The sequence below is a fragment of the Amphibalanus amphitrite genome, unplaced genomic scaffold, assembly GCF_019059575.1.
Source record: "Amphibalanus amphitrite isolate SeventyFive unplaced genomic scaffold, NRLGWU_Aamphi_draft 001058F_arrow, whole genome shotgun sequence".
Lineage (NCBI taxonomy): Eukaryota > Metazoa > Arthropoda > Thecostraca > Balanomorpha > Balanidae > Amphibalanus > Amphibalanus amphitrite.
In genome coordinates this window covers 119582-144474 of record NW_024882552.1, presented here as the reverse complement: position 1 = coordinate 144474, position 24893 = coordinate 119582, and the positions used below count along the sequence as shown (strand labels likewise).

The following is a 24893-nucleotide window of genomic DNA, read 5'->3' as shown; positions in this document are numbered from 1 at the left end:
CACATTCTTCTGCAACCAATTAATACCGTCCATCTATGTCCTGTTTCTGAGACACTAAGCCACTGACTCTGCCGATGGCATCAAGCGCAGCTCGTTAGTTACCTCATGACACGCCCTTGGCACGTTGCCAAAGTTCTACCGCAGACGGCAGAGCCTTTCACCTGTGTCAAATGTCAAGGTCATGCGGCCAATGGTCATCTGCATAAGCCCGTGATGCCACTGCAAAAGGCATAACAGATGCGAGAATCGAAACGCCCTGTAGTCGCGCATTATGCGTGGGGCTGCTACCTGCGGCGAAGTTTTTGCTTTAGATTTGCAGCTGAATCGGTCGCTTGCTATTCTGGCGCCGCGAAAAGAAGCGAGAGAGGAGGCTGTGATTCGTGAGATGCTGAGCGAAACTGTCGTGAGATGTTGAATACAAAACTACGAATACTTGAAAATCTGTGGCGCTCCCTTCTATAACCCGGCAGTTGCTGGGGTATTTCGCCACCAGCCGATAACTCGAGAACCAATAGGCGCAGCGAAACGCACGAGGCGGCAAACGAAAGAACGCGACGAGACGCTTCAGATGAATACTTTAAAGTTGAATTTTGAGGTCACAGGTCGGGTCAAGGTCAGGTCAAACACCTGAAATCGGGCTTTCAGTAGCATGGACTTCAGGACTGCGCAATGGGCGCCTCTCGTCATAAACTCTGTCAAAACGGTGCACAATCCATCATATAAGGCCTACAAGAGTGTCAGCTCCATGTAGGGGTCAGTCAAGCATAGGTCAGGGTCAAGGTCAGGTCAACCGGGTAGGCAAATATCCCCGAAAATCAAAACTGATATTCGCAGCCTGTGACACATGTTTTATGGGTAATTTGGGGCGTAGAACACGATGGTGACATTCATTTTATCATATGTGTACGTGTTTGGCTCAAAAAGTTCAATTTAAGAAATGCATGTATCATGGTCGTGAAGTAGTCACGAGAAATTGCCAAGATTCAGTTCAAGATTTTGGAAAATGCGGAACGTTAATCAATAATCAAAGATAGCCATTTGATTGTTCATGGTATTGACAGTCTAATGGCGTTTACGGCATGTCTGTATGTCTATTCTGTGATTTTATATGATTTTTTGAACATATGCCGTTTTTGGTCGAAAACTCAGAAATCATGACGTCACTAAAACCTTGATATCTCAAAAATTTTCCGACCGATTTTTTTGAAACTTTGTCACAATACACTTCAATCAATTCCCTACAGGTACCTAAAATTTGGCGCGCCTGCCGTTTTTATGCTATGGCCCGGCGAAAAAAAGTGGGGGCGTTTAACGCCCCCCCCCCCAGCAACTCGCGGGATAAATATGGCAGCCAGCGTCCTTAGAGGCTTACTCGCAGAGAACGGAGAACGATGTCAACTCAAACGTGAGGCGCATTTGGTGTCAAACCTTTAATTACGGAGCGAGCGAAGCGAGCGCAAAGGCGTGGTCACGCTTTTGCGAGGCTTATATCTCAGCAACCACTTGACCGATTTACATGCGGTAATTTTTGTAGGGTAGCTCCATTCCTTCTACCAAGTATTGCACTATTCCCGATGCATGTGGGTGACCCCTTATGCACGTGCCACGTGCAAAACGAAGAGGTGTCACTTTTGTAATTGTTGCAATATCTCGGTAACTACTGGGCCGATTGCGCTGAAAGTTGGCATGTAGGTAGGCACCCACTAGGCAATGCATATCCATGTGCCAGAGTTGGGGTGCTGCTGCACGTGCGCACGTGCAGGGGTCGTTTCCAGATCTCGAGAACGGCTGGACCGATTGCGCTCAAATTTGGTACACGGTTACGGAGCAGTTAGTAGGGTGCCGTGCACAAGTCAGTTGGGACCCATTTTGCACGTGCGCACGTGCAGGGTGCCGCTTCCAGATCTCGAGAACGGCTGGGCCGATTGTGCTCAAATTTGGCACATCGCTAGAGACCGGTTAGTAAGGTGCCGTGCACAAGTCAGTTGGAGGTACCCCCTCGCAATTTCGCACGTGCAAGGGCCACCCTCTCGCTCGCTCCGTTAGTCGCCACAAAAGGCGTTATACTGGTTTAGTGGATGTGTCAAAGTCTAAGGATGAATGGATAGGTGGATAAACTTTAGAATCCCGCAAAAATGCAATTAATGAAAGGCTTGTATTTTGATAGAGGAATTAATCTGCATAGGAAATCAATCTCAAAATGCAATCTTCGGCACTGCCGGACGTCATGATGGAATTCGCACGAGCCACGAAACAACTCGTGACTGTAGCAAAGATTACGAGTCACGAAACCAATAGCCACGTGGATAAAACCTTGCACATTTCATAAGTACCAGCAGCAATATCTTTCACTTGCGCTGGTGACACGATTTTATTGCTACCGCTAGCCGCTGCCGTTGCGAGCGAACATCGATGACATCAGGAACCGGTGGGCGATGATTCGAAAATAGACCGCAACAGAAATAAGTATCCTGGGAAGAGTATGACAACGGTCGTCGCGTGGACTGGTGATTTTACCTGCAAAAAATGTGCTGATTGGGCCGTATAGCTGTACAGTGTACACGCTTCTTACATTAAAGGAAATAGTTCACTTTTAACATGGGGTTTGGAACTGGAATAGCAGTTTTGTTGCTTGCGCTGAGACTAGCACAAATCAGAAGCTTTTACGGCCCAACGATCACCCTAGACGAAGATATTCCATTTTTCGTTCCGAAAAGAGTGCCTTGCAGAGGAATGCGTGCCTTGCTGAGGAATGCAGTCACGTCATCGTCAGCCAATCAGAATGCTGCTTACAGCCGATGGGTTTGTCCTACGCAATATGATTGGTCAACGCGTAATAAGCTTCCGCGTCAAACATTATTTTATATAGAATATAGTTCTTCTTATACTAAAATATCGAAAATAATCCTTTTTACAAAAACGTTTTGTTTTATTTTCTGATCATTTTGAGCATAAAAGAACATAAATCCATAGCAAAATACTAATTTCAGGAAAGTGAACTATTTCCTTTAAGCTTATCCCATCGGGAAAAAAATGCAGTACCGCGTTCCCCTACCTTCTGGCTTTTATCCAACTTTCATTCATATTCCAAACACCTAAGATTTCGCTTTTGGTTTATTTCGGGTTTTGGCGGTTACAAGCCGGCCCGTTAGAACCACTAAAGCCATAAGACATCCAGGTCTCTGCCGGTCACAATTGCAGCTGCTTACGGTTGCCGGTATTTTCGATGCCCAAGATAAACCAATCAAAGATTCTGTAGATCCTGTTCTTGGTTTTCAATCGGATGAGAATTGCAAGCTGATCTTACATATATGAGCACAACCGAGCCACAGACAGCCGCTGTTGCGACCCTGGACGGATATTTGTGGTCAGGTGGACTCGGAGATGAACAGATATAGCCTCGCGAACGGTAAAGATGAAGTCAGTCATACCCATGCGGTGAATTTACAATGAAAAATCTCACAAGCCGATGAATGCATTTTAAACAGAGCGCATAACGATTTTGATTGAATTGTTGATCACTAATAGGTATTCACAACTATTTGTCGCACAATATTTTGTGATTGAAATAACGCACAGTTGTAAGCAGAAAGCCTGGTTAGATGGCGCCAACTGAAAAGTTCCTTATGTATCGGTCATGGATCATGAGAAGGCAAAAACTAGCAAACACAAAAAAAATCATCCCGTTGCATGTTTCCGTACAAAATCAACCTGAGAATAACACCTGTGATGGCCATTTCGGAAATCAAATAAACTTAGCTCAGCTGATCTAACTGCTTGTAGATGACACCAGTCGCATTTTAAAGCTGTTCGATATTCAGCAGCCCTCCATGTCACTTGCTGTGATGTGGCCGCTGTTTACCGCCACGTCAGTCGCGACAGAATAATGCTTCTCCCTGTAGTATAGAGGGAACAGAATGAAGATAGTGAATGAACAGAAACGCCCATTCAGACATCTTGTCATGGGGCCATCTGTCTTTGTGAAACCTTGACCAACTTGTGGGTACCTGTCAATCTCTCAGTGAATATCCAATTACCATCATTCATTAGGTCTCTGTTGCAATGTGCAATGTAGCGACGGTTGTTGTCAGGAGTTACGTGGACTTCGAATTCTTCCGATGTTATATAGTCAATTTTCGGCTTAAACATGCGGTAAGTTGTTTAAGTTCCATTTAATCTGTTGATTTAGTGCATACTTAAATGACTGAATGGATTATCAGTCATAAGAGGGAGGGCCGAGGGAGGAAAATCTCATGTATTCCTACATGCCGGGGTATGTCTTAAGCACAGCACGAGCCGGGCAGTAAAACTATGACCAAGAAACTGTTGGTGTCAAAATGCCATGTTATTTGATAGGCCGGGCAGGAAACAAAAGTTTACTGCCCGGGTTTACTGCCCAGGGCAATGACCTCTAAACTACAGTTTATCGCATTAGCCCAGAGGTATAATTGATAGGGAATGTATAATTGATATCATTATTGCATGATATTTGCCGCGTAAAATTAGAAAACCAACATTTTTTGGTAAAAAAATATCTGCTCTGCTTATCAAGGGGTTTGAAATACTTTGTATTGGTTACAAAGCCGAAATTATGGCAAGATATGCTTCTATCAATCGAAATCCGTTATCGCTGGTTTCTTATCTTCGTTTGATATGTCCACTGATACCTTGGGCGTAAGTTATTGCGTTATTATTTGACAGTTGTAGTCCTTTCCTCAAAACAAACATGTAAAATATGGAAAATATGTATTTCACGAAAGTTTAGCCATAGGTCATCAACAAAGTACGATTACATAAATAAAGAAAAGATTCTTGCAAGAGCACTAGAAAATTCACGTTTAATCACTAGGAATATTATACCTTCTACCTTCTTCTTGTTCTTATGTCGTGGCAAATTATTCATGTATGATGTTCCTTGGATATCCAATTGTTGTGCCATTCTGAGTTGATATTTTCAGACGCGATTCTTTTTGAAGTGAGGTATTTTGATGCATTTTCTTCTATAAATTTGCTTTAAAGCTTTATCCACAGCAGTAGCGCAATCACTGTTCGGAAATTATGGACAAAACAATTGTATAAAAGTGTCACCAAAACCTGTCGAAACTACTTAGCAGGTATGCGGCATGTAGGAAAAATCTTACTGACCTCAGCCGTACGAAATTATTTGGAAACTCGCCTAAATATATATATATTCATCGTACACTTCAAACATGGTTAAATTACAGACACTTTGCAAACTCTTTGCAAATTTTGCAAATTTTGCAAACTCGGTTTGCAAAATTTGAATCCGGCCCTCGTGCTTCGCACTCGGGCCTACGTCAATTTTGCAAACCTCGTTTCCAAATAATTTCGTCGGCCCGGTCAGTAATTACGGAGCGAGCGAAGCGAGCGTAGTCTTTCCTTAGATTAACGGAAATTTCTGAGTATGAGCGGCCGGCCGGCCGGCCGTGCGGACGCTTTTGCGAGGCTTATATCTCAGCAACCACTTGACCGATTTACACGCGGTAATTTTTGTGGGGTAGCTTCATTCCTTCTACCAAGTATTGGACTATTCCCGATGCATGTGGGTGACCCCTTATGCACGTGCCACGTGCAAAACGAAGAGGTGTCAGTTTTGTAATTGTTGCAATATCTCGGTAACTACTTGGCCGATTGCGCTGAAAGTTGGCATGTAGGTAGACACCCACTAGGCACTGCATATCCATGTGCCAGAGTTGGGGTGCTGCTGCACGTGCGCACGTGCAGGGGTCGTTTCCAGATCTCGAGAACGGCTGGACCGATGGCGCTCAAATTTGGTACACGGTTAGGGACCAGTTAGTAGGGTGCCGTGCACAAGTCAGTTGGGACCCATTTTGCACGTGCGCACGTGCAGGGTGCCGCTCCCAGATCTCGAGAACGGCTGGGCCGATTGTGCTCAAATTTGGCACATCGCTAGAAACCGGTCAGTAGGGTGCCGTGCACAAGTCAGTTGGAGGTACCCCCTCGAAATTTCGCACGTGCAAGACTCACCCCCTCGCTCGCTCCGTTAGTCGCCCCAAAAGGCGCTATACTGGTATATATGCGTGCAATTTAGTCCGAACAAGTATCGAACGTTACGAACAAATGAATTAATTTATTCTCCCTTCCACAAACTGTGGCATGTGAATGCCAAAGAATGTTGGAAAGAAAGAAACAATATTAGCCTGATCACCCATGTTTTGCTCAAGGTCTATTATAGAATATATAATTTCATTATCAAATAGACCGTGCAAGATACCTTTTTTACACGCCGACCAGTGCCTGATCAACTTGGCTGATCAAAGCACCAAACAAGTTCCATTGCATACGTAATTAATAATCAATCCATCTATAGGATCTATCATCCATCCATCCATCCATCCAATCCATCAATCTATCCATCCTACGCCCAGTCATCAACTCTTATCCACGCGCTAAGCGCATCCTGCTATCAAGCACAGCTAATTCGTAAATGGTCACAACATACATTATCGCATTGTGATGTGACAAGATAACATCAACAAAATTTACCTCTAGGATAGTAATTAATGAGAAACAAGTCGCAATTGGCAATCACAAATATGTCCCACTGAATCGTGTAAATAATTCTATTTGATTCAATTATTTGATTCATTACTACATTTGTTTAATTTGAGACCGTTTAATAGCTTGTATGCTTAAATTCTTCACTCCTTTTCTAAAGTTTGCATTAAAGGCCGAACTGACAGGCCCTTGATCGGCTTGTAAACTAGAATCATGAGCAGCGACTAGAATCATAAGCAGAAAATGCATCACTCTTTGTCTCAAATACTAGAAGGCTCTCATATATTGTCATTCAGATCACAATCCCACAAGGACAAACTGTAAGTAAACTGACTCAAGACAGCGAAGGTAAAGCTCGCTTCACACGGCACCGCCGCTGGGTTTTCCACGGGGAGCTATTCCGCTGAGGTCAAGGAGGCCACGATAAACCTGCATCCCAACAACAGACAAGCGGCGAATATCGCCTGGCGTTCCAGGGTGGGTGCGAGCGAAAGGCGAGGGGAAGGGACGCGGGCGGTATAAATGGGCTACACGCTGTATGGACGTGTAACGAAAGGAGGCTGGTTTCGGTGGAGGGGAGACTGGATGGGGCTTTAACTCAGAGGTGTGTCGGTGACAGCCGGGGTGTTGCGAAATATGGTTGCATGGGAAAGGCTTAAATAGTTGATGTTGTAAATAATGATAGCAGCAGAAAGCTATTCGAAGATTTAACCCTCGCCCGTAAACGGCGATCTGCCACCTTCGCCCATGCAGGGGGAGGGTTGGTGCGACCCCCCCCCCCCCCCCGCCCTTGGCGTTTGAAAACGGAGCGTCGTAGAGCTTAGCGGAAAAGACCAACGGATTGCTCTCGCCGAGATCTCGCGATTGGTGGTATATTTTTTGGTCCTAGGTCAACATTTGACCTACTTTTGACCGGTCAAAGGTCAAATTTTCGGAAAAATAGACTTTTTTCAACTTTCCGCGGCGATTGCGGCAAAACGGTGGGAGATATCGACTTGAAACCTTCACTATCGTGTTCCTTGATCAATTCTCTATCGTTTGGTATGTATTTCGTTTCCCTAGCTCTAAAAATGGCGCGTTGGGAGCGCCGGAAGTCGGAAAGGTCACAGTCGGCGGCAGAAATTCGAAAAATCAAAATTTAAATTTTTGAAATCTGATTGTATTTTTGGATTTGGGAGGTCCATTTGCTCCCTATAGAAGCTAATATTGCTGCATATTCCCATTGAGGTGACAAGCATTAGCAAAATAGTGGTTCGGGCGCTTTTCAAAAATAGTACCGGACGCTGTTCCTCTTGTGACGTCATAGCTCCGTGACCTGACCTGACCCGGTCAAGTTTCTTATACCATATGATAGCCAATACCTGCCCCAACATGCATGGGAAGTTTCATCACGATCCATCAACCGATGTCCGTACCACCGGCAGGAAACCTCGGGCGTTGGCACTCAGTTTGTGAAAATCCGGCCGGAGGCTGTTCCCTTTGTGACGTCATAACTCCGTGACCTGACATGAACTGGTCAAATTTTTTTATCAAAAGATGCGCAAGGTTTGCCCCATAAGGTACCCAAAATTTGGCGGCGCTGCGCGCCGCCGTTTTTGCACTATTTCCGAAAAACCTCAGGGGGGGGGGGGGTTGCACCAACCCCCCCCCTACATGGGCGAGGGTTAAAACTGACCCAAAATGTTAAATCTGACCTTTCTCGGGCACACATGTTGCAAATTTGCATTGCCTTTATCTAGATTTTGTTCAGAAGCATGTGGACATGATTACCTAGGGGGAATTATTTTCCTCTCACGTCGTATTTTGCAGTTTTCCGTTGGGATAACCAATATACCTACTAACTACTCGTACATACTTATTGCCATTCAAGAACACCGGTGGACAAACAAATGGGCAAACAAATGCATGGGTAAGTTAACGTCACTTAACAGAACTCAGGCTTCAGCCAAACTTCACCCAAAACATCAACGTAACTTAACGTGACATAAATTAACATAAGATCCGTCCCCGGACCCACACCAGTGTAGGTCATCTCAAACATCTCTCCTATCCACCTGGGGGCACCCACCGCCTGGCACGGTCGTCTCCGCAGGCTCAGTGGCCGGATACACCTAAATCAGTGGAGGTGCTCACCAGTCGAACTGCACCAGCAGGTGATTGGCCCGCGGCACTCGCGAGACACTCGGAGTGACCGGCACTCGGTGGAACCGCCTGAGGCGGCAGGAGACTGCATGAGAGAACAGGAACGGATAGGGTAGGGCGAGAATGGTGACTGTTCTGGGGATAGGGTCATGGGGGTTGGACGGGTGGTTTGGAGATGGGAAAGGGGGAAGAGATAGAGGGGAGAGAAAGGTAGATAGAGTAAGAACAAGAAAGGCAGAGAAATAAAACAGGATAAAAGGGAGAAGGAGAACCATGGATAACTAATAGAAATGGTTCGCACTAGGATTTTCACCCGCTCATTGTCAAGAAGAGGGCCGTGAAAATGAAGGTCGCTACTTAGGCACCTACAGGATAAACCAAAGAAGCTGAGACCTCCAAATACAATGCATAGAGCCTGCAAAACAACAGCAGCCTCGCTGGCAGCTCCATCGTACACTAACAAGAGCTTAGATCAGCTACAGGCCCGTGGCTGGTCTGAGAAGCGGCGATAAATGTTCGTCCTACTGCAGGGCCATGGAGATCCGGCTGCACTGCCACCCTAACAATGCTAAGTCGCTAATTAAGGCGTGACGCATGAGGGGGGGGGGGGGGGCTAGCGACGCGTGGCGATGACGTGAGCTCTGTAATGAGATATCTCTGAAAAAGATGATGATATTTGTATTTTACGTCATTATTTTTGTTACTAACAAGCATACAGATTAGAGTTAGACGACCATCAATTTCACGCATTAACTAATTGTAAAAAAATATTAAGTCCTATCTATCACATCAACCAAATACATCATACCGAGGATACGTCCGTCAAAAATCCAACAGTCGTTTATAAACGCCGGAACCTAAGTATCGATAACAGATCAATCCCAAAAGACGTCGATTTCAGACCGGTTTCATCCAGCTCCCACATCATAATAATACCAACATCTGCTTGTCAGATGACCTTGCTAAGCAGAAATATCACTTCATTGCTACACCATGCAAATTTTGTTTGCGCACCAAGGCTTGGCTGCGAGACGTTGTCAGGGTAGGGCTAGGATGGGAGTCGGAGGTCTGAAGTGAAGGAGGGATTTCCAGACAGGGGTTCCTACAGCTGTCATCGTTGACAGATTGTGGCGGATGTGGGCAATATGGACATATGACAGCTGGCCGATGTAGTAGATCGAATGGGTCTGCTGAAGGCTGCAGGCTCAGAGTGAAGTTAGAGGTTGGGTTCAGTTATGAACTTCACCAAACTCTGATTTCCGGTGGTAGCAGTCCAAAAACTCTACGGTTGACAGCAACAAATAAATGCCAGTACCACCAAGAGCTCCTCATTATCTCATCTCTCTCTCTCTCTCTCTCTCTCTCTCTCTCTCTCTCTCTCTCTCTCTCTCTCTCTCTCTCTCTCTCTCTCTCTCTCTCTCTCTCTCTCTCTCTCTCTCTCTCTCTCTCTCTCTTTCTCTCTCCCTCTCTGCTTCTCTCGCCTCTCTTCTACCGTTCCGAGCGATCATTATTCCCCCACCCCCCGAAATTCAACAATCGTCCCGCACCCCGACAAGCACTGCAAAGAACGTCTCCCCTTCACCATTTACAAATTCCTCCACCTTCATGGCAATCTCCTATCACAGACCTGCTTGTAAAAATGGCTATAAGAACAGAGACCTTTGTTAGTCGACCCCGGAATATCCAGCTTATTCCACCACAACATCGCCGACCATTCTGACAGCGAGCAGACAAACATTAGCCACATAGCAAATATCAAACGGTACCTCGCTAATGTCATGACTTGGATCGTCAGATATGGTCAACATCTGAACATAATGGATGGGTAGGATGATTGCCCACTGGCTTAGGAAGGGGATTTGAATAATTTGTGAGATTTCAGTTGCTATGCGCCACTGTCTCATCGTAGACCTTTAGGGATAGGGAAGACGTACCGAAGATGGGGAAAATGCCTGGGAAATGGGGAAATCGTTGTCTATCTGATAACGATATAGCTTCTCCTTTTCACGTGACACATCATAACCAGCATCTATGGAACATTAGCAGATGATAATTATGATACTTCATGCTCAGTCACAATGTTTCTGAAATTGATAGACTTCTCTGACGGCGTTCCATGACAACAGCGTTAATGGCATATTCGGTATGACTTTGGTAATGCTGACAATGACAATGAGTTCTTCGTGATCCGTTACGACGCGCTGCACGCGGCTAACTCCACGAGAACTCTGCATTAACGTCGCCACACTCCGATAAAATTTCCAAACGAAGCATCAGCTTCAGCTTATCCCCATCCCCATTATTAGCACAGGCCCGTAATGAGCAGCTAATCATTAGACTCTTGTAAGCTGACTCACAGAGCGGATGCTTAGTATAATGACGTCAGTGGTGTTCGTTGGTGGATTTTATGACGTCACTGGTTTCAAGAGCCGCCGGCGACTATGGTCAGCCGACCCAGATGTGTGGGTTAAAGCCGGTGTCAAGGTCTGGTCGGGTGCGAGAGGTGATCAAAGGTTAATCACATAATGCGACTTAAAAGCGCCGTACGCGACAGCGAAAGATATGGACTATTGAGATGTGCTTATTGGTGGGCTCTTAGAATGAGTGAATGGAAGTTATTGCGAGGTAACTTTTGCATAACTCATTCATGAGTGTGCTGTTGCTCGGCGGATCTAACGGTATTCAACGTAGTCAAGAGAACAGGTATGAAATACACGTATAGGTACCTATATACCTGTAGCGAAGGTGTTTACGAGAAAAAGAGATGAAGATCACAGCGCAAGCCAAAACTCTAAAAAAATGCTGTTAGCATTGGTTGCTAGGCATAAGCGCGGGAGCCGGGGGGGGGGGGGGCAGTGGGGGCAGCTTGCCCCCCCCAACTCTGGGGCCGTGGGGGCGATGCCCCCACAGCTTTGAGACGGAATACCAAACTTTTTTGGCAAATGTTTTTTTTTTTGTTGAAAAAGCGAAGGGATGAAAAATAAGTGGCCTAAAACCGGTGAGAAACTTGATTTGGGGGTACCCTAGGTTGATCTCTATTATGGTGTGTCCCCCCAGTCTGAACGTAGTTCCCGCACCCCTGTTGCTAGGGTTCTAAAAAATCGCATTTTCACGCAGATAGCAATTAGCAACAGCACTTAAGCTGTCGCTAGCTGTTGCGAGCTCTGGCTTTTAGGTGCACGAGCCAATCAGGTCAAACGTGACTGATCCAGTCAATCAGGCGTACCGACACGCAACCGTCCCTCTTCCGCCCGCCTCTGCTGTCGCGGCGATTTGAGTCCAAACACCGTAACTAATGGCAACCGGCTCGGACAGCCGTTAGGCACGTGAGCATGTGATGCAACAGTTGCTGAACAGAAGACTGAACGAGTGTCATCGAGTCATCTCGCATGTGTCGTGCCGGCGTTAACCTGATATGACACGCTGGGTCATGAGATGACCCGCTGGGGTTTGACACACGGCACATGATGAGCTGACAATGACAGGTTGACGGGCAGCCTCCGGAGGTCGATGGATATTGGATATAGTCTGTTCCATGTCAAGTTTGCGGCCGAACTGCCCTGCCGAAAGTAGTGCGTGATTTTTGTACACACACTCTCACATTCAAATTACGCAACTTACTGAATGGAGGAGAGATCAGAGAACTGCCGAAAAAAAACTCCGACCGCAATCTTGGTATGGAACAGACTATAGTGAACTACACACGCTGTTTTATGTAGGTTCTTTTAGCGTCTCAATGCACGCCACGACAGTATGTCTAATGGCATTGTGCAGAGTAAAACTTTGTTCACAGTCTTATCATTTAGACTTCGGATGGAACCATACCAACCAATTCTCAACCATAAATATGTATTTATAAACGATCCCGGATGGCTGAAGAAAGCCAGCTAAAACGCTGACCGTCCGCATTGATAAGCTATCTTAGATCGGTTGGGCAATTATCAGCCTAATATAGGATATTTATGTGACAGACAAGTTGTGCTTATCCGTGATGAGAGCGACCAAACAGATGCCCAAACCGGACACACAGGAGACACACCTGGGTGCAAAGGCATACCAGGCACGTCTAATGCGCTGGAAACTGGTAACGGAAAGTATGGAGTGAATAGCAATGATCGTAACTCACAAATCTCAACTTTAAGTGACTTTAGCTTACCCACGCCTACCTAGCTGCATGCGACGAAGAGATTCTTTACAGGTATCGCTCACCGGTGATGAATATGATCTATCTCCATCTCTCTTTTATTTCCTCCCTGCCTTTCATCTACCTAGCCCTTTATCCTTTTCATATACCTATACCTATACCTCCTTCCCTCTCTTCTCAGCCTTCCTGCTCTTCGTCTCTCTCTCTCTCTCTCTCTCTCTCTCTCTCTCTCTCTCTCTCTCTCTCTCTCTCTCTCTCTCTCTCTCTCTCTCTCTCTCTCTCTCTCTCTCTCTCTCTCTCTCTCTCGACTCTCTCATATCCGTCTCCATCCCTTCCCTTCTCTCCTGATCTCTTCCCTCTCACTTAATGTGCCATCAGCATTCCCTGCCATACCCTCGGCATCCTAAAAGCGGCATACCTCCCGACCAAACACTGATCCATGACCCGTCCATAGTCTGCCCAGCGTAACGGGTGGGCATGGCTTATTGTTGAGCGGGGAACAGACGGACCCCACACAACTTCTGGGAACTGTAGGTCCGCTCCAGCACTGAGCACTAAGACGGCTATTGATGACGGCATACCGGGGGCGGACAGGTAGGGGAGAGGCGTAGAGAGGGATGGAAACCGACAGAGGGAGGCGTACGGGGGAGGAGACGCGAGTGACTATAAGAGTGGGTGACTTACAGGAAGAGCGGGAGAAAGGGGAGATGGAGAGAGAGAGAGAGAGAGAGAGAGAGAGAGAGAGAGAGAGAGAGAGAGAGAGAGAGAGAGAGAGGGAGAGAGGAGAGAGACCGATATAGAAAGAGAGGAGAATATTATCTTCGGACAGAGTGGAACATTTCCGACAATTTTCCTTCCTGGAGTCGCATGGGAGAAAGGGAGTCTCCGTTGTTCTTTTTCTTGGCATCAACATCAACCCTAAATCTGCAGGAGAGGGTCATATGAGCCGCATATACGACTTTTACAACCACATAACATCAAGAACCGCAGCGGATAATACGATATTGCAACTGGCCGGTTCAACCCACAGCATGTCTCGGCGGGGTCCATAAATCTATCGACTGTGAGACAAGTGTCTATAGAAAGGAGACTGAAGTTACCGTTACAGCAACAGGACATGTAGCTCGACAGTGGTCATGCAAGGATCGCTCATATTTGTTGTCAGATGAGTAAGCACGATGGATTGATAATGACATATCGACCACCAGCTGAATTGATAACGGTTGCATTGGTGCCGCTATTTTTTAATCGAAATACCTGATTGCACTGCAAAGGCGAATTCGAACGCATTTGGGCAAAAATGAAGCTTTTCACTTCTCAAGCATCATTTTCCAGCTGGTAAATCGATTTGAAAGGTCTCAGGCTGTCCACGAATATGAGTATGTTTTTGTATGGTTGCGTTTGACCTTCCTTCTCCAGCCGATTCTCTTACACTGCATCAGAAATATACCCTGTTATTGGCCCAAGCTATCAAACATGATTTGAGCACTCTTCTAAGCCGCTAGAAGTTGGGTGTATTGGTGATCATTTGCAGCAATAACTACGACATAAACAAGCCAAGGCCATTCGGCTTTAGCCACATCATCCTGAGAAATGTTTTCGAGATCTGGTCAATCGACAGCAGTGTGCACTTAGGCGTTAGCATATCAGCGTTCGCGGTGTTTTATGACGTGACCTGTATATTTTCAGACTGTTTTTCACTGAAACTCAGTCAGAAGCTGGCTTATGCCGTTCTAAATTCGTGGATATTATTCGAAGACACTGAAACAGGCACCAAAAGAAATTTGAAAAAGAATCACAGCCCGATGTGGCAAGACAGCGGCAAAATACTTACACCACTTTCCCGCTACAAGAATTGTTGACTGCCTAGGCATTATGTGACGTAAGAGTAACTATCGGTATCCATTATATTACAGTTAGAGATAATTATAGCAACACAGCATATGCCTACTTGCCTAGTGCGTAATTCGGTCACTACGTTCCAAAGTAGCTAGACGAGAAGGAATAAGTACAGCTAAGCTGCTAGGATTATTTCAGCGCTCAACAGCTCAGACGGGCCACTTACTATCACATGATCTGGCTAATGTACGGGATCCCTAAGTGAGCACATATTATCCTGACGCCCTACGTGAAACGGGATTTACCCTCCCTGATAGCGTTCAGGGATTAATTAAAGGTGCGCTCAGACAGAACACACATTATTGGATTCAGACAATTGAAGCACCGGACTCATTTTCCACTGCGAATAGGCCAATGGAAGGACGGAGGCAATGTAGCTATCTGCTCTACCTCTACGAATAACTAACTATTCAACATCAATCTCTTCAATATCAACAAAAACAAATAATCACAGCTAATTTCGCCATCTCGGAAAAAACACATCTGAGTCGTCAAGGTGTTCTGAATCAGCCCTTAATACGACACACAAATAACATCGAAACCTTTTCCAGAATTGCCAAACAAGTGGCTGACATTAATCTAACACTTTCCAACCTTTTCTTTCAGATGTTGAGTCCGTGTCAGCCGAGAGCCCTGCCGGGCTCAGGAGAGCCCTCTCTATCGGCTCGGATCTAGCATCCGGACGACTGGCACAGCTGGTGACATCTAGCACCGACCTCGACAACTTGGTCGACAGTGTCAAACAGACCATGAAGGACGTGGCCGCAGAGGGCGTGGAAGTGGACGCCTCGTGGATCTCCAGCTCAAAGGACAAACGCAATTTGGAGAAACTCCTCAAGGTATGGAGCGTAAGGTCGGCTTGAGAAGGATCCGAACATTTCAACGGATGACAAAAATAATAAATGGCTGTGATGGTGGAAACTTCTTCAATGTTCCATGCTAACTTCTGAAAATATCCAAGGAAACAAGTACCTACCCTCCGTAGGCAGCATAAGTTTCCCATTCTCATTTGGTTATTTACCTCTTTCTCTCATTTCTTCATTCCTACCATTCTCACTCTTCCCTTCCCTACTGTTCTCAGGCACTCAGTCCGCTGACCACAGACCAGCTACTCGTCCGACTTCCGGCGGAGGCCAATCAGCTGACTGCGATCGGTGACCTCAGCGACCTCAGTCAGCTGACCGACCGACTGATACTGGCCACGCCCCCGGCTGAGTCACGTGACCGGCCAGAGACGGCTCAGCTGGCGCCTCTGATGGGAGACGGAGCGCAGGCGGAAAGTGTGGTAAGTGGGGAGGAGCAGGATGCTGGCATGGGCAATGGGCGTTAATCATAACGTGGAGAAGGTCAGGATGGAGCGAATGGAACATGCGTAGTGAAAGACGCCGCTGAGCATGGAAAAGCAAAAATAAACTTGCTACAGCTTATGATATTCAGCTTACCAGACCCAGCTGTCACTTCTTCCAGGCGTCTTCTAGTCCGCACCCACTTTTTCGCATCTGACCCAATGTTTGACATCGTACAACAGGTCCCGTTGCACCAGGAAGATTCACTAAATAGTCTCATTTGTCTCCGTCAGGATGCGCTGCTGGACGTCCTCATCTCGCTGGGAGCTCCAGCGGAGAAGCTGGTGATGACGATACCCTCCTACGGCTACATGTACCAGTTGCAGCAGACTCACGTCACATCCCCCGGCTCGCCCGCCCTGCCTGGAACCGAAAAACTGTCCAGGAAGGAGGTGAGTGTGCTTCATTTCGTGTGGAATCAAGAGATGGTGAGAAATGCCTTTGGCATATATTTGACAGCTAGTTTTGGGATATCACGGAAGCCCAACGAAGCCTTTTAGCGTCGAATGGTCAATCACAAAGAGGCTGAGATTTATCAAGAGAAACATTTCCACCTATGTTTTAGGCACCAGACCTCCAAAACTTCTTCGAAACCAATGTAAAACGAGAGTAACGACCGAGCCTCAATCACCATCAACATACACGTAACCTCACATATGACCTCACCACAGTCTTTGCCATAGCTGCCGTTGCACTTCCATCCTCAACCGATATCCATGCCCCTATCATCCGATAACTCGCATACCTCTCCAATCTACCCCACGTCACTTTCACATCGAACCACTTCACGGCACCTCATCACATAGGTACGATTCTCTCCCCGCAGATGTGCAACATGTTCACGCCGGACTGGCTGGAGGATCGTAACGACGATATGACGGCGCCATACGCCTACCACTATCTGTCCTGGGTGGCTTACGAAGACGAGCTCAGCGTCGCAGTCAAGGTAAGACGGGAGAGCGTGACAAACGGTATGGTCTGTTTATTTGAATCACAGCTGCTGGCTTGAGTGCGAAGATGTTTCCTAAAAGTTTCAGCTACAAAGCTATTACAGGGTGTCTCAAAAGTTCGTTCACACATTTCCCATGCCAATAAAGCATATAAGAACCGGTCAAAAGTATAAGGTTTTGGTGTCTGTGTGTACACTAGACAAATATGCATGCTTTGACAACTGATTAAGAAGGTTGGAAACCAACCCCTTTGCTGTATCTCCAAAAATATTTGCCCATACCGATTTTTGTTGCTCCGTCAGCTGCCGGAGGCTGATAAAAGGTTACCAGCTTTCAAGCTCTTGCAGGGGAATCCCCTGCAGTTTCTGCGTCGGATTTAGTTTTGACTAGCTCCCCGGCAACATCTGATTTTCCCTGAAAGCCGACAGCTTGCATCGACACCATTCTTGAGTATTTTGTAGGCATTCTCTGGCGCTAACTCCTTCATGAATGACTGGCGCCGACATCCCAAGCGCCATTTTCCTTTTCAAAACGACCCCAGTCCTGAACGAAGGGGAAGTGCCAGGAGTAAATTTTTCGCATCATATGGTAGCAGAATGTGTCGGACGTCTGTTTCTCAGACACATTGTGCAAATTTTGCAAATTCCAAGCGCTCGTCATTCCCCATGCCAAGACCTTCGCTCGGTTGCGGAGTGTTTTCCTCGGGAGATGTTCTGCTTTGTTAACGGCCCAAACCTGTCCATCGTGTGGTTTTATCGGGATTTTGTGTTTAAAAGAAAATTATTCGCTGCAGATCTGCCTCTTAAAACTTCGTTAGATAAAATTTTACAATAACTGACACTTTTGGAGGGTCAGGTGTCCTTGGCATTGACGATTTTTGTGTTATTGTCCCCAAAAATTAGCGTTATAGATATTATAAACAATTTTAAATTATAATTTGTCTTTATTTTACGATGACCTGCACTTTTTGAAAATGGGTAACCTCTGTCTGCGACCTTCTTGCCAGTTTTCAATAGTTATGACCGCATTTTCAGCTACTTTCCGGAACACGAGTCTGCTGTCGTGCGAGGGTCGTTCAAAACGCCGTTAGTCTCGCATGGTTTCGTCCTTCAAAAATTTTAGCCACCGTTTTTATGAGATGATCATCATGTTGCACTCATCCTCGCCGACACTTAGCCATGTGTCATTTCCGACTTAACCATTCTCATTACTCCTGAAACAGAGAGTTTCACAACATACCCGACTTTGCAACCTACATTTTCGTGCCTGACCCATGGTCAGAGGTGAACCCTTTTTGTGAGCTCATGAAGGGTCGAATGCACTTGAAAACAATGAGACTGCTTGAGGAAGGTTGTCACCAATGCCCATGCAAAATTTCGACTGTTAATTTCTTGTTGATTCAGAATTATTGACAAAAAAGCATGGCTGGTACCTGTGAACGAACTTTTGAGACACCCTGTACATAACGCAAATACTTTCAAACTATTTTCTTCTCCAGTAATTCGTCTCGACGCTATCCGTTTACCTCCGCCTCACTTCCACTCAATCATCGCTCACGACTCGTTGTTGCCTTCACAGACCCAATATGCCGCTCTGCGTGGTCTCGGTGGTATCGCTCTGGACTCCATCGACAATGACGCCGACTGCGGCGAAGATCGACTTTCCGAGACTGCCGCTGGATGGCAGCACCGTCTTGCCGACCTCTCCAGCGACGAGCTGCAGGCTGAGCTTCAGGAACTCCTCGCGCTTGACGAGGAGAGCGTCACACCGAAAGAGGCCGATTTCCGATCACCAGGATGGAGAGCGCTCCGCGCTGGGGCAGGGCCCGTGCGAGAGGTCACCAGGGTGTCCTCCTGTCGGGACCAGGGGTACTTCAGGAGCAACGTTCGCTGCGGGGAGTACCGAAGGTGCTTGAAAGACTCCGATGGCGAGGGTGGTCTGGAGCTGCACTACCGCTGTCCTTCCGGATGGCTGTTTGATGACAGGTGAGATAAGAAGCTGATTGGAAGTGAAGATATAAGTGACAGAAAGGAATGACTGGGTTCCATGGATATTTGAATTAGCAGCAGATGCATTTACCCTACCCTGCATGTATTAACATCTATTTGCCAAACTGAATAAGAAAGCCACGTTTCGCCTGGGTCACACTTTGCTCTTTGCTTTCTCAGGTGGGAAATCTGCACCTGGCCGTCAGCCACCGAGCCCTGCCAGGATGACGAGGACTCTGACACCGAAGTACCGGCAGTGGCCCGGTCAGACGCCCCCTGCCTCGACGATGGGTACTTCGCCGATCCCACCAACTGCAAGTACTTCTACCTTTGTCGCGACTACTACGGAAACGGCACGTTCACTAAGTTCGAGTTCAAGTGCCCGTACGGACTCGGATACCACGAGGAGAGCCTGACGTGCACCTGGGCCTGGCTGGTCCCGCACTGCGAGGCTGCCGTCACCGTTGCACCGCCGATGGCCGACGGCAAGCTTCCGCGCGAGCTGCGTACCATCGCAAGCGTGGCCGAGGCACCCACTGAGCTGAGACGTTTCACAGACGAGCTTGGCGAGTTCGAGCGACGTCACGACAAGCCGGACTCGCCGGCCGGAAGGCACGCATCGCTGAGTGAGAACGGATTCGTGGCGGCCATCGTCAGCTCGGTGGGTTCCATGCTGTCCAGCGCCTGGTCAGCGCTGACCGGAGCGTCGCTGAACGTGGAGTCACGTGCTGAGGGAGACCAACAGGTGCTGTCCAGAAAGAAACGCGGCTACTCCTATCTGCCACCGACGATAGAGTTTGAAGAGGGACCCAAGAGTGTCGGACAGGAGGTGCCAGCGACGAAAACGGGCGCCGGAGGCATCTTCAGTCTGCCGTCCGAACCTGCAGTTGGTCCAACAGCTGGCGCTAGAACACCATCGAGAGAGGGAGCTGGGCCAGCGAGCATCTTCAATGTGCCCTCGCTGCCTGGAGCTAGTCCTGATGAAGCGCTCACAGTGTCTTCCTTACCAGACCCTGGCAAAACGGACATTGAAGTGCCTTCGATATCCGTACCTGGTCCAGCTGGCATCGCCGAGGCACCTTCTCCAGTTGGAGTCACACCAACGGAGGAGTCGAAACAGCCAACGCGAGCAGGCGCTGGCCCGGCGGATACTTTCAGGGGTCCGTCTCTAATCGCTGCTGGTCAAGAACCTGGCATACAAGACACCGGGATTTTCGGAACATCTGGAACATCGACCACTGGCATACAACCCGCCACAACAGACGCTGGAAGACGACCTGGTAGCGTGGACTCTTCGCGGAGACCCGGAACAGGCGTTTCAGGAAGGCCTGGAAGTCTAGAATCAACAGGAGCTAGTGGGATTTCAGGAAGACCAGACACACAAGGAATAAGTGGCGTCCCAAGTACACCAGGAACAGGCGGGGGTCAAAGCCGACCTGGACGACCAGGAACATCAGAAATCAGCGGAGTTTCAGGAAAGCCAGGAACACCAGGAACAAGCGGGATTCTAGGCCGCCCTAGGCGACCAGGAACAACTGGAGCTGGTACGATTTCAGGAAGACCAGGAACACAAGGAACAAGTGGGACTCTAGGAAGGGCAGGGACACCGGGAACAGCTGGGACTCCAGACCGGCCAGGAACAGCAGGAACTGGCGGGACTCCTGGAACACCAGGAACAAGCGGGAATCTAGGCCGTCCTGGGCGACCAGGAACACCAGGAACTGGCGGGATTTCAGGAACACCAGGAACAACAGGAACAAGCGAGACTCTAGGAACGCCAGGGACACCGGGAACAGATGGGACTCCAGGCCGACCAGGAAGGCCAGGAACACCAGGGATGGGTGGAACTCCAGGAACACCAGGAACAAGCGGGACCTTAGGCCGTCCTAGGCGACCAGGAACACCAGGAACTGGCGGGATTTCAGGAAGGCCAGGAAAACCAGGAACAAGCGGGACTCTAGGAACGCCAGGGACACCGGGAACAGGTGGGACTCCAGGCCGACCAGGAAGACCAGGAACAGCGGGAACTGGTGGGACTCCAGGAAGGCCAGGAACAAGCGGGACTCTAGGCCGTCCTGGGCGACCAGGAACTGGCCGGATTTCAGGAAGGCCAGGAACATCAGGAACAAGCGGGACTCTAGGCCGACCGGGACTACCAGGAACACCAGGAATTGGCGGGATTTCAGGAAGACCAGAAACACAAGGAACAAGTGGGACTCCAGGAAGGCCAGGAACACCTGGAACAGGTGGGACGCCAGGCCGACCAGGAAGGCCAGGAACAGCCGGAACTGGTGGGACTCCAGATAGCCCAGGAACAACAAGAACTACTGGGGCTTCAGGGAGACCAGGAACGCCAGGTACATCGCCCGGACCAGACGTGGCAGGACAAGTTGGAGGCAGTGGTCCAGACGGAGGATTTCCCGAAGGTCAGGCTGGACCTAGTGGTAGTTCCCCACAGTATCCTTCAGGATCATCTGGTCCCCTTGGAAGGCCAGAAGCTGGCGAGGGATCTGGAAGACCTGGATTCGGTGGCGGATCCGGGAAACCAGGATCGGGTGATGGAGCGGGAAGACCTGGCTTTGGTATAGGATCTGGAGGCCAAGGTGGAGGGGATGGTTCTGGAACTCCTGGAGCTGGCGAGGGACCTGGATCGTCCGGTACTGTTGGGCGGCCTGGATCACCGGGTACTGGTGGACGTCCTGGAAGACCTGGCAGCCCCGGCACTCTGGGAAGACCGGGCACAGTTGGGACAGCAGGAAGAACCGGAACAGGTGGAACACGCGGAAGACCTGGAACGGGTGGAACTGCAGGAAGACCTGGCACAGGGTCTGGAAGACCGGGAGGCGCTGGTGGACCTGGAGGAGTTGGGGGACAGAGAGGCAGCAGCGGACCGGACGGTGGCGTAGGACCTGATGGCGGATTTCCCCAAGGAAGCCGGGGTCCAGACGGGTCGCGAACTTCACCAACATACCCCTCAGGAGATGGTGCAGGCTCTCGAGGAAGTGGGTCTGGAAGCCCAGGATCAGGTGGCGGAACTGGAACGCCTGGAACTGGCGGCGGAGCTGGAAGACCTGGAACTGGTGGCGGATCTGGAGGCCCTGGAACAGGAGCTGGAGCTGGAGGGCCTGGAAGTGGCGAAGGTCCTGGATCACCAGGTACTGGTGGGCCGCCTGGATCACCAGGTACTGGTGGACGTCCTGGAAGACCTGGTAGCCCTGGCACTCTGGGAAGACCTGGCACAGTTGGAACAGCAGGAAGACCCGGAACAGGAGGAACACGCGGAAGACCTGGAACAGGTGGAACTGCAGGAAGACCCGGAATAGGAGGAACACGCGGAAGACCTGGAACAGGTGGAACTGCAGGAAGACCTGGAACAGGATCCGGAAGACCGGGAGGCGCTGGTGGATCTGGAGGAGTTGGGGGACAGAGAGGCAGCAGCGGACCGGACGGTGGCGTAGGACCTGATGGCGGATTTCCCCAAGGAAGCCGGGGTCCAGACGGGTCGCGAACTCCACCAACATACCCCTCAGGAGATGGTGCAGGCTCTCGAGGAAGTGGATCTGGAGGAGGGTCTGGGAGTCCAGGATCAGGTGGCGGAACTGGAACGCCTGGAACTGGCGGCGGAGCTGGAAGACCTGGAACTGGTGGCGGATCTGGAGGCCCTGGAACAGGAGCTGGAGGGCCTGGAGGTGGCGAAGGTCCTGGATCACCAGGTACTGGTGGACGTCCTGGAAGACCTGGCAGCCCTGGCACTCTGGGAAGACCTGGCACAGTTGGAACAGCAGGAAGACCCGGAACAGGAGGAACACGCGGAAGACCTGGAACAGGTGGAACTGTAGGAAGACCCGGAATAGGAGGAACACGCGGAAGACCTGGAACAGGTGGAACTGCAGGAAGACCTGGAACAGGATCCGGAAGGCCGGGAGGCGCTGGTGGATCTGGAGGAGTTGGGGGACAGAGAGGCAGCAGCGGACCGGACGGTGGCGTAGGACCTGATGGCGGATTTCCCCAAGGAAGCCGGGGTCCAGACGGGTCGCGAACTTCACCAACATACCCCTCAGGAGATGGTGCAGGCTCTCGAGGAAGTGGATCTGGAGGAGGGTCTGGAAGCCCAGGATCAGGTGGCGGACCTGGAACGCCTGGAACTGGCGGCGGAGCTGGAAGACCTGGAACTGGTGGCGGATCTGGAGGCCCTGGAACAGGAGCTGGAGCTGGAGGGCCTGGAAGTGGCGAAGGTCCTGGATCACCAGGTACTGGTGGGCCGCCTGGATCACCAGGTACTGGTGGACGTCCTGGAAGACCTGGTAGCCCTGGCACTCTGGGAAGACCTGGCACAGTTGGAACAGCAGGAAGACCCGGAACAGGAGGAACACGCGGAAGACCTGGAACAGGTGGAACTGCAGGAAGACCCGGAATAGGAGGAACACGCGGAAGACCTGGAACAGGTGGAACTGCAGGAAGACCTGGAACAGGATCCGGAAGACCGGGAGGCGCTGGTGGATCTGGAGGAGTTGGGGGACAGAGAGGCAGCAGCGGACCGGACGGTGGCGTAGGACCTGATGGCGGATTTCCCCAAGGAAGCCGGGGTCCAGACGGGTCGCGAACTCCACCAACATACCCCTCAGGAGATGGTGCAGGCTCTCGAGGAAGTGGATCTGGAGGAGGGTCTGGGAGCCCAGGATCAGGTGGCGGAACTGGAACGCCTGGAACTGGCGGCGGAGCTGGAAGACCTGGAACTGGTGGCGGATCTGGAGGCCCTGGAACAGGAGCTGGAGCTGGAGGGCCTGGAGGTGGCGAAGGTCCTGGATCACCAGGTACTGGTGGACGTCCTGGAAGACCTGGCAGCCCTGGCACTCTGAGAAGACCTGGCACAGTTGGAACAGCAGGAAGACCCGGAACAGGAGGAACACGCGGAAGACCTGGAACAGGTGGAACTGCAGGAAGACCCGGAATAGGAGGAACACGCGGAAGACCTGGAACAGGTGGAACTGCAGGAAGACCTGGAACAGGATCCGGAAGGCCGGGAGGCGCTGGTGGATCTGGAGGAGTTGGGGGACAGAGAGGCAGCAGCGGACCGGACGGTGGCGTAGGACCTGATGGCGGATTTCCCCAAGGAAGCCGGGGTCCAGACGGGTCGCGAACTTCACCAACATACCCCTCAGGAGATGGTGCAGGCTCTCGAGGAAGTGGATCTGGAGGAGGGTCTGGAAGCCCAGGATCAGGTGGCGGACCTGGAACGCCTGGAACTGGCGGCGGAGCTGGAAGACCTGGAACTGGTGGCGGATCCGGAGGCCCTGGAACAGGAGCTGGATCTGGAGGGCCTAGAGGTGGCGACGGACCTGGATCACCAGGTACTGGTGGGCAGCCTGGATCACCAGGTAGTGGTGGACGTACTGGAAGACCTGGCAGCCCCGGCACTCTGGGAAGACCTGGCACAGTTGGAACAGCAGGAAGACCCGGAACAGGAGGAACACGCGGAAGACCTGGAACAGGTGGATCTGCAGGAAGACCCGGAATAGGAGGAAAACGCGGAAGACCTGGAACAGGTGGAACTGCAGGAGGACCTAGAACAGGATCCGGAAGACCGGGAGGCGCTGGAGGAGTTGGGGGACAGAGAGGCAGCAGCGGACCGGACGGTGGCGTAGGACCTGATGAAGGATTCCCACAGGGAAGCCGGGGTCCAGACGGATCGCGAACTTCACCAACATATCCATCTGGCCCAACAAGTCCTCAGCGCAGGCCTACCGGATCAACCATACCAAGCCGCAAGCCTGAACCGGACAGAGGAATTGACAGAGGTTCAGGAGGACCTGGGTATGGTGATGGATCTGGAAGGCCAGGATCAGGTAGGGGAACTGGAACGCCTGGAACTGGTGGCGGATCT

The 24893-nt window shown here is 49.9% G+C and overlaps 3 protein-coding genes across 4 annotated transcripts in view; 2 read left to right on the top strand and 1 right to left on the bottom strand.

Moving 5' to 3' along the window:
* LOC122369649 (chitinase-3-like protein 1) overlaps positions 1–17122 on the top strand; it is a 33825-nt gene extending 16703 nt beyond the window's left edge. The window contains exons 4-7 of the mRNA XM_043344550.1: positions 15332–15564; positions 15807–16010; positions 16305–16463; positions 16898–17122. Coding sequence (XP_043200485.1) covers positions 15332–15564; positions 15807–16010; positions 16305–16463; positions 16898–17080 — 779 coding nt within the window. The 3' untranslated portion in view covers positions 17081–17122. The remainder of the gene's footprint in view (positions 1–15331; positions 15565–15806; positions 16011–16304; positions 16464–16897) is intronic.
* Positions 17123–20526: 3404 nt separating this feature from the next.
* LOC122369642 (cuticle collagen 3A3-like) lies at positions 20527–21358 on the bottom strand (the record flags this gene model as incomplete). Its single annotated transcript, XM_043344537.1, has 3 exons — positions 20527–20597; positions 20644–20706; positions 21094–21358. Coding segments are annotated over 3 exons (399 nt in total), but the record flags the coding sequence as incomplete, so codon positions are not given.
* Positions 21359–21835: 477 nt separating this feature from the next.
* Positions 21836–22915, top strand: LOC122369647. Of its 2 annotated transcripts, XM_043344549.1 has the most exons (2): positions 21836–22191; positions 22723–22915. In XM_043344549.1, the coding sequence occupies exons 1-2, from the start codon at positions 21922–21924 to the stop codon at positions 22846–22848; spliced, it is 396 nt and encodes a 131-aa protein (XP_043200484.1). In that variant the 5' UTR covers positions 21836–21921; the 3' UTR covers positions 22849–22915. The 2 variants fall into 2 exon arrangements, with proteins under 2 accessions (XP_043200484.1, XP_043200483.1); XM_043344548.1 differs by lacking the exon at positions 22723–22915 and having other exon boundaries at positions 21836–22447.
* Positions 22916–24893: the final 1978 nt, after the last annotated feature.